Source organism: Saimiri boliviensis, chromosome 12 (genome assembly GCF_048565385.1).
Source record: "Saimiri boliviensis isolate mSaiBol1 chromosome 12, mSaiBol1.pri, whole genome shotgun sequence".
Lineage (NCBI taxonomy): Eukaryota > Metazoa > Chordata > Mammalia > Primates > Cebidae > Saimiri > Saimiri boliviensis.
Genome location: NC_133460.1, coordinates 18,745,649 through 18,760,695, shown reverse-complemented (window position 1 = coordinate 18,760,695; position 15,047 = coordinate 18,745,649). Strand labels below are relative to the sequence as shown.

General features: G+C 46.5%; 1 protein-coding gene across 1 annotated transcript in view; it reads right to left on the bottom strand.

Annotated features, from left to right (window-relative positions):
* DNAH3 (dynein axonemal heavy chain 3) overlaps positions 1-15,047 on the bottom strand; it is a 213,900-nt gene that overhangs the window by 47,067 nt on the left and 151,786 nt on the right. The window contains exons 50-53 of the mRNA XM_074381954.1: positions 12,956-13,121; positions 11,471-11,687; positions 6,864-7,046; positions 1,376-1,574 (exon numbers count right to left, since the gene is read on the bottom strand). Of these exons, the coding sequence (XP_074238055.1) occupies positions 1,376-1,574; positions 6,864-7,046; positions 11,471-11,687; positions 12,956-13,121 (765 nt within the window). The remainder of the gene's footprint in view (positions 1-1,375; positions 1,575-6,863; positions 7,047-11,470; positions 11,688-12,955; positions 13,122-15,047) is intronic.

Below are 15,047 nucleotides of genomic sequence, written 5' to 3'. Positions count from 1 at the left end.
TTCTTCCCACTCTTGTCTCTCTCTCTGTATCTCTGTGTATCTCTCTTTGTATCTCTGTGTCTATCTTTGTATCTCTGGCACTCCAGTGTCTCTGCATCTCTCTGTCTCCATTTCTCTGTCACTCTGCCTATTTCTCTCTCAGTCTCTATATCTACCTGTTTCTCTGCCCTCACGTCTTACTCGCTCCTGTATGTCTGCATCTCACTTGTGCATGCAAGTCTCTCCCCATCTCCTCTCTCTCTCTTTCTCTCTCTGTGTTTCCCTGTCTCTTTCTCTGGATTTCCTTCTCTCCTGGTCCCCTGTCCCTTTGGGTGTGTATGTGTGTGCATGACTGCATGCATGTCTGCATGTCCATGCATGCGTGTGTGTGTGCGTATCTGTGCACGCATGCATGTGTGTACAGGTGTCTGAGTCTCCATTTATTTCTGTCTCTTCTCTCTGTTTCTTTCTTTGCCTCTGTCTCACTCTTTTCCTTTACCTATCTCTTTCTCTGCTTCTCTCTCTGTTTCTCTCTCTCTGTAGCTCTCTCGGTCACCCACACATGACCCTGTTTGCTCCACACTAGGCCTTTTGTCTACCTGACCTTCATTTTTGTAATCACTTGCAGGCAGAGGTCTTGACTAAGCTCAACTCCACCTACAGATACCTGCATTTTCCCAACTGACTGAGAGGGCAGAGGCTGTTGAAGAAGCAAGAGAGAGGCCTTGGGTGCACACGCACACCCTGGTTCCTTTCGTAATTCCTCCAAACTCGGTGATCTAGCCTGCATACCTGGGGCTGACCTGGGGATGCAGTGGGGTGCTGGCACCTCACTGCCAGGAAAGAGCAGCCTGTGCAGGCGTCTGGGTAGGGTGGGGTGGGGCTGGGGCTTTGGTGAATTGGAACACACAGGGGCAGCATGTATGTAATACCACCTGGCCAACATGACAAAACCCTGTCGCTACTAAAAATACAAAAATTAGCTGGGCATGGTACTGGGCACCTGTAATCCCAGCTATTCATGAAGCTAAGGTAGGAGAATCACTTGAACCTTAGAGGCAGAGGTTGCAGTAAGTTGAGATCGCACCACTGCACTCCAGCCTGGCCAATAAGAGTGAAACTCCATCTCAAACAAACAAAACCAAACTCATGAATGAGTTGCAAATTCATGCACCTCAGGGGCCAGGCCAGTGAGTGTAGGAAGTGGGTGGGGCTGGGGCTTTGGTGAATTGTAACACACAGGAGCAGCATTTATTTAATACCACTGGTGAGTGTAACCCAGAATGCGGCTCCGACGTTACCAGGATGCCTAAGTTTTCCAAAGAAAAGCTGAAAATTCAGAATTGTTATTTGAAATCCCCTGTTTTTTTGGGGAGGGCAGGGAGGTGAGGGTTACCGGAGCCACTGGGGTCTGGCTTCCTCTCCGGCTTCATCCCTTTCATGACACAGATGCTCTCCATGACCAGCTTGACAGGGCCTGGTGGGTTCTGCATCGACTTCACCAGCGAGATGTCGGACGGGTTCAGGGTGTCCAGAGCGGCAAGGGCAGCCTCGAGCGCAGGCATCGCCTCAGCTAGGTCCCCCTCACATTCATCCTGTGGGCAGCACAAGGACAAAGGGGATGAGTGCCCAGGCCCCTGCACGCTGGGGGCGAGGCAGAGCTCCACTCCTACATGAGGTAGAGGAAAGAGAAAGAGATACTTCCTCTTCCTCTTCCGGATCCCCTTTTAGATGGTGCCTGCTCCTGGAGCTGGACAGTGACTCTGACCGTTAACCAGCAGCCAGAACACATGCATGGCCTTTTGAGGCTGTGGTCTGGATGTCCCAAACATCTGAGCATTCAACTTGTTTGCTTTTTTGGCCGGGCACTGTGGCTTATACCTTTAATCCCAGCACTTTGGGAGGCCAAGGTGGGTGGATCGCCTGAGGTCAGGAATTCAAGATCAGCCTGGCCAACATGGCAAAACCCTGGCTCTACTAAAAATACAAAATATAGCTGAGTGCGGTGGTGTACACCTGTAATCCCAGCTACTCGGGAGGCTGAGGCAAGAGAATCTCTCGAACCCTGGAGGTGGAGGTTGTAGTGAGCCAAGATCGGGCCATTGCACCCTCGCCTGGCCAATAAGAGCAAAACTTCGTCTCAAACTCCACCCCCCCAAAAAAACTCACATAGGCACTGTTACCCCATTTGTTTCTATGCTAAAAACATTATAATAATTTTAAATGGCCCGTGAATCTTAGCATGAAAAGAGCAACTGGCTTGTCTGAGAGGTATGGAGTTCAGTGCAATGTGATGAAATGTAATCAGATCACAGTAATTTTGGTATCATTGATCATCCTCATTAGAGGGAAAAGAAATAATTGGAAATAATTTGACCAAGGTAAGCAAACTATCATGCTTATGAATCAAGAGTTGGTGACCTAATTCTTGCTCTTCCAGTCTCTTCGTCTTCCCGGTATGGATTTCTTTCCCTTTCCCTTTCTTTTTCTCTTTCTTTCTTTTTCTTTTTTTTTTTCTTTTTTTTGAGACACAGTCTCGCTCTATCACCCAGGCTGGAGAACAGCTGTGCAATCTAGCTCACTGCAACCTCTGCCTCCCAGGTTCAAGAGATTGACACACTACAAGCTCCCAAGTAGCTGGGATTACAGGTGCTGCCACCAAGCTCAGCTAATTTTTTATTTTTAGTATAGATGGGGTTTTACCACGTTGGCCAGGCTGGTCTCAGACTCCTGATCTCAGGTGATCTACCCACCTCAGCCTCCCAAAGTGCTGGGATTACAGGCACAAGCTTGGCCATACTTCTGAGTTTCCAACAAATCACCTTTTTTTTTTTTTTTTTTTTTTGGTAAAGAGCAGGGAACTAACTTTGTCTCCATATAAAGCAACACTAAATTTTATGTTTCTTAAAGGCAAATTAGGATCAAACAGAAACTTCTAATACGGATTTTATTTGCATTCCTACTGTGCATTCGGCACCCTACTAGGCACTATTCCACATTGTGTCATTTCTGGGAGTGTGAAGAGATTAGAGAAAATTAGCCATCCTCCTGGGCAGGAGGACCACAACCCTGAAAAGTCCAGGAAGGGATTCTGCTCCACACAAAAGCCTCAGGGAAGCTGCACATCAGACACTGGTTTCTTCTCCCTGGGCAATTTCCTGACTCATCCCTGGATGTCACTCCTGGGAGGAGGGGTGGGATGGCAGAGCACTGGGCCTCGCCCTTTACACCGAAACCTGATGTGGCAGTTATTGCCTGGGAGTGGGTGTGGTGGGGCATCCTGGGTCACCACCTTACAAACCTCATGCCATCACTCACCTCCCTGCTTCTCTAGCAAGTCTCTGTTTGCTGTCACTACAGAGCAGAATCTTGGCTGCACTGCTCTCCTTCCCTCTGTGACCCACATGTGGAAAGAAGCTAGCTTTGGTCACATAGGCCAGTCCCCTTGGTATAGAGCAAAAAACAGCAGTTTTGGAGACTCACTAACATAGACCCTTACGCTCTGGCACAGGCTACAAACGTTACATGTTTTCTCTTAGTCCCCCCATTTTATGGATGAGGAAACTGAGGCTAGGAAAGAACAGAGCAAAAATTGAGCCCTGATGTATCTGATTCTAGCACAGAACCACAAACGAGTTGACAATTCATGTGCCTCAGGGGCCAGGCCAGTGAGTATGGGAAGCGGATGGGGCTGGGGCTTTGGTGAATTGGAACACACAGGGGCAGCATCTATTTAATACCGCTGATGAGTGCAACCCAGGAGTATAGCTCCAGTGTTGCCAGGATGCCTGACGTTTTTTAAAGAAAAGCTGAAAATTCAGAATTGTTACTTGAATGCAGTGGTGTGATCATAGCTCACTGCAGCCTTGAACTCCTGGACTCAAGTGATCTTCCTGCCTCATCTCCTGAGTAGCTAAGACTATAGGCATGCTTCACTGTACCTGGTCAATTTTTTCTTTTTTTGGTAGAGAAGCGTTTTCACTATTGTTATCTGTGAAACAATAACAGATAACTGGTCTGAAATTCCTCCCAGTTTCAACCCATCCTCCTGCCTCAGCCTCCCAAGCCACTGGGATTAAAGGCATGCCCCACCATGCCAGGCCCATTATCACTGATGGTTTCCATTCACCTCCCGTTCGTTCCGCTAGGACTATAAGTGAACAAGCATCTGTAATTCAGGGTATTTATAATGTGAGTCTGACAAGGGTCAGACTCACCCAGGGGATCTCCCACAGGCCAGGTCTCTGGACTCAGTAGAGCAAAGCCAATCAACAGCACCTGTCCTTTCCTAGACAATGCCCCATTCCTTTTTTTTTTTTTTCTTTTTTCACCCAGGCTGGAGCAGTGGCATGATGTTGGCTCACTACAACCTCCACCTCCCAGTTTCAAATGATTCTTGTGCTTTAGCCTCCTCAGTAGCTGGGATTACAGATGCCCACCACTACACTTGGCTAATTTTTATATTTTTGGTAGAGATAGGGTTTCACCATGTTGGCCAGGCTGGTCTCGAACTCCTGACCTCAAGTGGTCCGCCTGCCTCAGCCTCCCAAAGTACTAGGATTACAGGCGTGAGCCACTGTGCCCAGCCACCATGACCTATTTGTGATAGAAGACAGACATAGGCTACTTTTTGATCAAGCCCTTGTTTGAAGAATGGTTGAGAGAATTTTAAGTGGGGGCATAGGTTCAAGTATCTTAAGGTAAGTGCCACAAACCTTGGCTTCTAACCCCACTAACTAGCTGTGCAGCTCTGGAAGGTCAATTCACTGCCGAACCTCAATGCTGTCAGTTCTCAGATGGCCATGTCTGTCTTTCTTGTTGTTGTTCTTGAGATAAGATCTCACTCAGCAGCTGAGGCTGGACTGCACTGCTGCAATCCGACTCACTGTAACCTCTGCCTCTTGGGTTCAAGAAATTCTCCCACCTCAGCCTCCTGAGTAGCTGGGATTACAGGCAGCACCACCACGCCCGGCTAATTTTTGTGTTTTTAGTGGAGATAAGGTTTTGCCATGTTGGCCTCAAGTGATCTAGTGATCTGCCCACCTTGGCCTCTTGAAGTGCTAGGATTATAGGCATGAGCCACCATGCCTGGCCCTATCTGTTATTCTGAAGTCTCAAAGTAGTTGTAATGCTCAAATGTAACCATGTACTTCAAAGTGCTTTGTGAAATATACAACATCATATCAGTGCTAATAGAAGAAGTAGATTTTCTTCTGTCTGAATGTAGGTCAAGTCTTTACAAGGACTATTTCCTCTCTGGCACAAGAATCACCTTCAAACAGGTTTCCTCTAGGTTCACCATTCTGTCATTCAACAAATATTTATTCCACACCTACAACACGCCAGACATAATTGAGCAAAAATATGATGGAGGTTAAGGAGACAGCCATGTGGATATCAAAAGGAAGGGCATTCTGTGTAGAGGGAACAGCCAGTCCAAAGACTCTGGGCTGGGGATGTGGCTTATGATTATTTAACAAATAGCGAGGAGACCAATGTGGCCAGAGTACAGGGAATGCAGGAAAAATGGTAAGAGATGAGGTAAAAACATACTGCGTCTTTTTGTTTGTTGGTTGGTTTTTGAGACTGGGTCTTGCTCTCTCACACAGGCTGGAGTGCAGTGGTGCGATCTGGACTCACCGCAGCCTCCAACTCCTGGGCTCAAGACTCTCCCACCTTAGCCTCCTCAGTAGCTAGCCAGGACCTTAGGCAAATGCCACCACACCTGGCTATTTTAAAATACTTTTTTTTTTTGCAGAGATGGGATTTCACCATATTGCCCAGGCTCGTCTCAAACTCGGCTGGTCTTGAACTCCTGGACTCAAGCGATCCACCCACCTCAGCCTCCCAAAGTATTGGGATTACAGGCATGAGCCACCACACCTGGCCACTTTTTTGATGTTGTTTTTTAGACAACACAGGGTCTTACTTAGCTACTTGGGAGGCTGAGTCAGGAGGATCACTTGAGTCCAAGAGTTCAAAGCTGCAGTGAGCTATGGAATGCAGTGGCATGATCTTAGTAGTTCACTACAGCCTCAAACTCCTGGGCTCAAGCAATCCTCTCACATCAGCCTCCTGAGTAGCTAGGACTACATGGGTGTGCCACTACACCTGGATAAGTATTTTAGTTTTATTTTTGTAGAGACAGGATCTTGCTATGTTGCCCAGGCTGGGCTTAAACTCCTAAGCTCAGGTGATCCTCCAGCCTTTGTCTCCCAAAGCTCTGGGATTATGGGTGTAAGCCAACACACCTGCCCATATGTTGGGTCTTATAAGGCCTTGACTGTGAGATGGAGAATATTTGGAAAACAATAATAATTCCTGTATTTGGCCATGTATCAGAAAGACTTGCTTCATCATTTATCAGCTATGTGATGCTGGGAGAGTCACTTACCCTCCCTCCCTCCCTCCCTTCCTTCCTTCCCCTTCCTTCCTTCCTTCCTTCCTTCCCTCTTTTCCCTCCCTTCCTTCTTCCTTCCTTCCTTCTTTTTTTTTTTTGACAGAGTTTGTTGCCCAGGCTGGAGTGCAGTGGCATGATCTCAGCTCACTGCAACCTCCGCCTCCCAGGTTCAAGCAATTTCCCTGCTTCAGCCTCCCAAGTAGCTGGTATTACAGCTGTGCAACACCATGCCCAGCTAAATCTTTTTGTATTTTTAGTAGACATGGCATTTCCCCATGTTGGTCAGGCTGGTTTCAAACTTCTGACCTCAGGTGATCCACCTACTCCGGCTTCCCAAAGTGCGGGGATTACAGGCATGAGCCACTGCGCCCGGCCTTGCCTACCCTTTCTGAGCCTTACTTTTCTCATCTGTAAGATGGGCATGAGCATGCTCATTCGGCAGCACTAGTTCCCTCCCCTTCCTCTTTCCCCTCATTCTTTATACCTTGATCCCTTGGGCAATGGCAGCAGCAACATTGGCTTCTTTTTCATCTGCCTGCACCAGAAGTTTCTTTGCATCAGCTTCTCTCGTCTCAGCTTCAATTTTCACCATCATCTTGGCAGTTTCCTCGGAGGTGAGGATGAGTTGAGGTTGAAGGGCAGTCAGTTCCTTTTGCATGATCGCTACCTAGCAAGGAGAGAGGTGGGAGGAAGCCAGGGCCAGTGTTTAAAATGGCAGAGTAGACAAGAGTTTTTTTTTTTTTTTTTTTTTTTTTTTTTTTTTTGAGACAGAGTTTCGCTCTTGTTACCCAAGCTGGAGTGCAATGGCACGATCTCGGCTCACCGCAACCTCCACCTCCTGGGTTCAGGCAATTCTCCTGCCTCAGCCTCCTGAGTAGCTGGGATTACAGGCACGCGCCACCATGCCCAGCTGATTTTTTGTATTTTTAGTAGAGACGGGGTTTCACCATGTCGACCAGGATGGTCTCGAACTCTCGACCTCGTGATCCACCCGCCTCGGCCTCCCAAAGTGCTGGGATTACAGGCTTGAGCCACCGCGCCCGGCAGACAAGAGTTTTAATGATTCTCCAACCAATGACATATGCAGAAAATATGTACTAATGATTTTAACATGGTTTTAGGTACATATTTGTTTCCTAGTGATTATCTCATTGGTTTTCTTTTTCTTTTTCTGTTTTTTTTTGAGATGGGGTTTCACCATGTTGGCCAGGCTGGTTTCGAACTCCTGACCTCTGGTGATCTGCCCGCCTCAACCTCCCAAAGTGCTGGGATTACAGGCATGAGCCACCATGCCCAGCCCATCTCATTGTTTTTTTCAACACAGTTATTGAGTTTACTCTCTGTGTTGTGGTTATCAAGCATTGTGCTAGGCACTAGACATATAATTGTAAACTAAAACATTGTTGTTAAAAGACAGTTTTCGAGCCGGGCGCGGTGGCTCATGCCTGTAATCCCAGCACTTTGGGAGGCCGAGGCAGGTGAATCACGAGGTCCAGAGATCGAGACCATCCTGGTCAACATGGTGAAACCGCGCCTCTACTAAAAATACAAAAAATTAGGTGGGCATGGTGGCAACGTGCCTGTAATCCCAGCTACTCAGGAGGCTGAGGTAGGAGAATCGCTTGAACCCAGGAGGCGGAGGTTGCGGTGAGCCGAGATCACGCCATTGCACTCCAGCCTGGGTAACAAGAGTGAAACTCCATCTCAAAAAAAAAAAAAAAAGACAGTTTTCTTCTTCACTGAGTCTATATTCTAGTGCTGGGGTAATGAGAAAGAGAGCAAAAGCAAGTTAAGAAATTTTTCTTTAACTACTTTTTTTTTTTTTGGCCCAGCAATTTGAGAGGTTGAGGTGGGAGAATCACTTAAGTGTAGAAATTCAAGACAAGCCTGGGAAACATAGTGAGACCCGGTGTCTATAAAATTTTTTTAAGTTAAAATATCTATATTTTTTATTTTGAGATGGAGTCTTACTCTGTTGCCCAGGCTGGAGTGCAGTGGTGCAATCTCAGCTTACTACAACCTCCACCTCCAGGGTTCAAGCAGTTCTCCTTCCTCAGCCTCCCAAGTAGCTGAGGCTACAGGCGCCCACCACCATGCCTGGCTAATTTTTGTAGTTTTGGTAGAGACAGGGTTTTGCCATGTTGGCCAGGCTGGTCTTGAACTCCTAACTTCAGGTGATCCACCTGCTTTGGCCTCCCAAAGTGAGGATTGGTGATTATAGGTGTGAGTCATTGTGCTCAACCAAAATACTTTTTTAAAGCTACATTTTTTTTAAAGGCTGTGAAGAAAAAACAGATAGCTGAGATAGAAAGCTATCTCAGGCTATTTCAAGGCTACTTTTCCCAATAGTACTGTGGACTAAATGTTTGTGTCTTCCTCAGAATTATATGTTGAAACCTAATCCCCAATTCCACGGTAATTATAGGTGAGGCCTTTGGAGGTAATTAGGGTAGAAGAGGTTACAAGGGTAAGGCCTTCATGATGGGGTAAATGCCCTTATTTAATAGAAAGAGGAAGCCAAATAGGATCTGTCTCTTCCCACTATGTGAGGACACAACAAGAAGGCAGCTGTCTGCAAACCAGGAAGAGAGCCCCCACCAAACACTGGATCTGCTAGTGCCTTGATCTTGAACTTCCCAGCCTCCAGAACTGTGAGAAACAAGTAAACATTTGTTGTTGAAGCCACCCAGTTTAGGATATTTTGCTATGACAGGCCAAAGCTGACTGAGACCAATAGTCTGATTCTCTATAAAACATTCCTGCCTAGTGGTTTTCTGGTTTCTGAACTCCTCTAATAATGGGAAGCTCACCACCTCTCATGAGAGCTGTGCCATTTTTTAGACAATTAAACCCATTAGGCCAGACTCAGTGACTCATGCCTATAATCCCAGCACTTTAGGAGGCTGAGGTAGGTGAATCACTTGAGGTTAGGAGATTGTGACCAGCCTGGCCAACATGGTGAAACCTTATCTCTACTAGAAATATAAAAATTAGGCATGGTGGCAGGCGCCCATAATCCCAGCTACTCAGGAGGCTGAGGCAGGAGATTTGCTTGAACCTAGGAGACAGAAGTTACAGTGAGTTGAGATTTCATCACTGTAGTCCAGCCTGGGCAACCTAGCGAGACTCTGTCTCAAAAAAAAAAAAAAAGAAGCAGCTTTACATTTTCCTGACACAGGGCTAAAATTTACCCCTTGAAGTTTTCACTCACTGGTCCTGATTCTGCCTTTTAAGGCAGCTCAAACAAATCAGGTTGGATTTCATGTATTTGGAGAGAGTTTTCATGACATTGGACCCACTGCCTCCCTTGAGCCTGTGTGAGACCAGAAGCATGGCAGGCTGCCCTGGGTAGGACATTGATTTTGGAGTCATGCAGATCTAAGTTTCCATTCTGGCCTGACCACTCACCAGGCTGTGTGATCATGGGCAAGTCACCTGGCCTCTCCGAGTCCTGGTTTCTTTGTGTATCACGTGGAGATGATAACAATATTTTGTTCACACACAGCGCTAGCATGCAGTGGGACTCAAAAAATGTTAACTGGTACAATCATTTTCTTTTCTGGTCTAGACCAGCTTGGGTCCGTTTGCTGCTCCTCAGACATGACTGACCTCACCCTTGTCTGGACAGACTTCAGTTTCAACGTCTCTAAAAACCAACGACCCCCCAGGGGACTCACGTCCCAAAGGACAGAGCAACAGAGGCCATTTCCAGTGTTCTCTCCCATCCCTGTATTGCAGTGTTTGTGGGTTTGCTGTGCGCAGAGCTAAGCTCTGTCAATCAATCAAGGGCATCAGTTCTTTATTGGGGTGGAAAATCCATCTCCTAAAATGGCTTTCATTTTAGATAATTTTTCAGGTGGCTCTAAGAACAAATTAATTAATAACTCCTGTGCCAGGCATTTGGTAAGGGCTGCACTGTGTCAGCTTACTTCATCTTTATAACAGCCCTATGCAGTGAAAACTGCTAACACGTTTTTTTTCTTCTTCTTCTTTTTTAAAGAGACAGGTGGCTGGGCATGGTGACTCATGCCTGTAATCCCAGCACTTTGGGAGGCTGAGGTGGGAAGATCACTTGAGGTCAAAAGTTCAAAACCAGCCTGGCCAACATGGCAAAACCTGTCTCTCCTAAAAATACAAAACTTAGCTAGGTGTGGTAGTGTACACCTGTAGAACCAGCTATTTGGGAGGCTGAGACAGGAGGATCGCTTGAACCCGGGAGGGAGGTTGCAGTGAGCCGAAATCCTGCCACTGTACTGTAGCCTGGGCAACAGAACAAGACTTCATCTCAAAGAAATAATTAAAATAAAGAGACAAGGTCTTACTCTGGTACCCAGATTGGAGTGCAGTGGCGTGATCATAGCTCACTGCAGGCTCGAACTCCTGAGCTCAAGTGATCCTCTCACCTCAGCCTCCCAAGTAGCTGGGACTACAAGCACATACCACGATACTTGGCTAATTTTATTTTTATTTTTTTGTAGAGATGAGGTCTTGCTATCTTTCCCAGTCTGGTCTCAAGCAATCTCCTGGCCTCAAGTGATCCTCCCACTTTGGCCTCCCAAATGCTGGATCACAGGCGTGAGCCACTGCACTGAGCCTTCACCTTTTTATAGAAGAGGAATCTGAGGCTCAAAGAAGTGAAATAACATGCTCCTGGCTCTACAGCTGGTATGCTGTAGAGATAAATTTGAACCCAGATCTGACTCCACAAAGATATCTTGAACCACTCACTGCCTTATCCTGCCCAGCTCCCCACAAGATGAGACAAGTGAGGGACTCACCTTGAGTATAAAACTTAAGGAGGCATTAAAAAAAAAAAAAAGCAGTACTCAATATAAATGATGCATTATTGCAATAGGTTAAGAAATCAAAATTAATGCAAAAAAACCCCCATGATGAACAAAATATCAAAATCTTAAAGACAGGATCCCACAGGGCAGGGATTACAGTGATGTAGGTAAGGTACGTTCTGCAAATGCAGGGTCACAGGCTGCTTTACTTGGTGTCCTCTTAATTCTGCACCTGAACACGTGCCTCAGCACATCCACCTCATCCCAGGCCTCTTCGGCTCTGTTCTGTTTTGGCATCGCTTACCTGTGAAGCTGCAAAGTCGAGTTTCTGCAAGCCTGTCAGGTAGCGGTTCCTCATCATGTCCACCTCTTGCCTCTTGCTATTCAGGAGTGTCTTGAAGGTTAGAATCAATTCAAGGTAGGATGTGGGGGTAACATAGTTGTGCCTTCGAAGTTTGTCATAATAATCGAGTGACAGTTTCTTGACGCTTTCTTGGAAATATTTGCACATGGAGACGACCCTGCCGAGGACACCAAGGCAGTTAGGCAGGACCCAACATCCCCCAGGGACATCCAGCACAACTTTGGTTACAGACATGAGGGTGTGAGAAGGCATATACACTGACTATGACCCACTATAACCCAAACTCTCTGAAGACATGTCAACAGAGCTGAGGCAGAGAAGGACGGGGCAGGTGCATAGATTCATACTCTTCCACAAATGATTTCATTTTATTTATTTATTTATTTTTTGAGACAGTGTCTCTCTCTGTCACCCAGGCTGGAGTGCAGTGGTGCGATCTCAGCTCACTGCAACCTCTGCCTCCCAGGCTCAAGTGATTCTCCTGCCTCAGTCTCCTGAGTAGCTGGGATTATAGGTGTGTGCCACCATGCCTGGCTAAGTTTTTTATTTTTAGTAGAGACCAGGTGCCTGTAATCCCAGCTGCTGGTGGAGGCTGAGGCATGAGAATCACTTGAACCTGGGAGGTGGAGTTTGCCCCACTGAACTCCAGCCTGGGGGATAGAGCAAGACTCCATCTCAAAAACAAACAAACGAACAAACAAACAAAAATCAATTTTTTTGTGGTCTCAGCAGCAATATTATTCCTGTTGAGAATGCATATTCTAGGACTACTGAAATAGCTATATCATTATATTCAGGTTCTCATTGCTAGGACAATAGTGCATATCTCCAGGACAATTCTCAATAATAAAATTATCTCCCCCTGCTTCCACCCCGCCGCCGCCGCCGCCGCCGCCGCCGCCGCCTCCTTCTCCTCCTCCTCCTCCTCCTCCTCCTCCTCCTTCTTCTCCTTCTTCTTTGAGACTCAGTTTTGCTCTTGTTGCCCAGGCTGAAGTGCAATGACACAATCTCGGCTCACCCCAAACTCCGCCTCCCAAGTTGAAGCGATTCTCCTGCCTCAGCCTCCCAAGTAGCTGGGATTACAGGCATGCACCACCATGCCCATCTAATTTTGTATTTTTAGTAGAGACGGGGTTTCTCCATGTTGGAGAAGCTGGTTTCAAATTCCCAATCCCAGGTGATCTGCCTGCCTTGGCCTCCCAAATGCTGGGATTACACGTGTGAGCCACTGCGCCCAGCCAAAATTTTCTTCTTTTTTAGAAAAGATGCTTTATTAAATATCCAACTAACTGTGATTTAATTTAAAAGCATAAGACATTTTCTATACACAAATTGAGAAATCTTCAAAACAACAACAAAAATAGAGCCAGCATCTGGACTTCCAATTTGGAATATCTGGAGTCCTAAAATGCAATCAACACTTACTCTAGCCGGATGTTGTCATCAAGTTCCACATCCTCTAGAAATTTGTTAGCCACCAACTCTAGGGCATCTGTGGGCCAGGACTGGAACCAATCAATCGTACAGCAATTGATCAGTGAAGGGAACATCCGCAGGCGGTTCCTGAAGGCATCTCCAATTGGACTCATGGCTAATGAAAAGGAGATTTTGTTAATTTTTCTTCCTCTAAGGTAGGTAAGTATTTCCAAGGAGGCAAGTGGGTATTTCCAAGCATTCTGGTGGGGTAAGTGGGGGCATGCTTTCCCTTGGTGCTCTAGGGATGTGACCGTGAATGACCATAATGGGTACCTGGGAAGTGTGGGCTAATTAGTGGGATATTTTCACTTAACTTTGTGATGAGCTATCAGCCCATTACAACAGCCTTTAAAATTTTTTTTTTGTTGTTAAATTGAGACAGATTCTTGCTTGTCACCCAGGCTGGAGTGCAGTGGTGGAATCTTGGCTGACTGTGCAACCTCTGCCTTCTGGGTCCAATCTATTCTCCTGCCTCAGCTTCCCAAGTAGCTGGGCTATAGGCTCCCACCACCACATCCAGCTAATCTTTGTATTTTTGGTAGAGATGGGGTTTTACCATGTTGGCCAGGCTGGTCTCAAACTCCTGACTTCAAGTGATCTGCCTGCCTCGCCCTCCCAAAGTTCTAGAATTACAGGCGTGAGCCACTGCGCCAGAGTCTACTACCTTCTAACTGGTCTCCCGTATGCACTATTGTCCCTTCTGCATCCTTCAGGTCATGTAGCCAGAGTGGCTGGAGCCCTTCAACATACTTGCTGTATTTGTGCTAACATACGGGAGCTATACACTGTTACTTATAGAAGTTGCTATGAGGTCATCTGCTTGTTTCTGATCCCATCTCCAGCCAAACACTACTTTTGGGTTCCACATCTAAAATTCCATTCATTGTTTATTTAGACTCAGTGTGGTAGAAGGGAGCATGATGTCTAGGTGGAAGTGAAAGGTCAGTCTGGGTAAAGAACAGAGAAAAGGCCTGGCACAGTGGCTCATGCCTGTAATCCCAACACTTTGGGAGGCTGAGACAGGAGGATCACTTGAGCCCAGGGGTTCGAGACCAGCCTGGGGAACAAAGTGAACCCCTTACCCCCATCCTCCATCTCTACAAAAATGGAAAAAATTAGCTGGGCATGGTGGTGTGTGGCTGTAGTCCCAGGTACCCAGGAGGCTAAGGTGAGGGGATCGCTTGAGCCCAGGAAGTTGAGGCTGCAGTGAGCTAGAATCACATCACTGAACTCCAGTCTGTGTGACAGAACAAGACTCTATCTCAAAAATAAAACCAAATCAAACAAAAACAAAAACAAAAGAGAAAGTGGGGATGGCTTGAAAAGATGAACGTGGAGAGGATACAGAGGACAGTCTGGCAGGTGGCCTTATGAGACTCCAGGTTAGGAATTTTGGTCCTTATCCTAATGGAAAGAAATTTAATTGTTTTAATGTGTGTGTATGTGTATGTGCACATGCATGCATGCATGTGTGTGTGTGTGTGTGTGTGTATGCATGCGTGAACACAATGACAATATTTGCAGTATATGAAAAAAAATCAGCCTGGCTTTATGAAGTAGATAAGAATGGAGATAGAATAATTAGAAAGTTGCAGAGGTAAGGCCTGGGTAAGAGGATGGCAGCTTAGCTAATGTGAAGGTGATAGAGACAGAGATGAGAGAGTGGATGTGAAAGATAGCTGGAGGTAAAATAGGCAGGACTTGGTAAAGAAAGGGAAGTACTAAACACAATTCCTACGTTTCTAGATAGACTGGGAACGTCATTAACAAAGAGAACCCCAGATGCTCTTCTGTGCAAGGGTAATTCTCAGAGGAGAATTCAGGCAATCGAAGAGAGGACGACAGGTTTGAAAGAGTTGTTCAGGGTCCAGTGCAGTGGTTCATGCCTGTAATCCCAGCAATTTGGGAGGCCAAAGCGGGCAGATCACTTGAGGCCAGGAGTTTGAGACGAGCCTGGCCAACATGGTGAAACCCTATCTCTACTATACAAAAATTAGCAGGCATGGTAGCAGGCATCTGTAATCACAGCTACTAGTGAGGC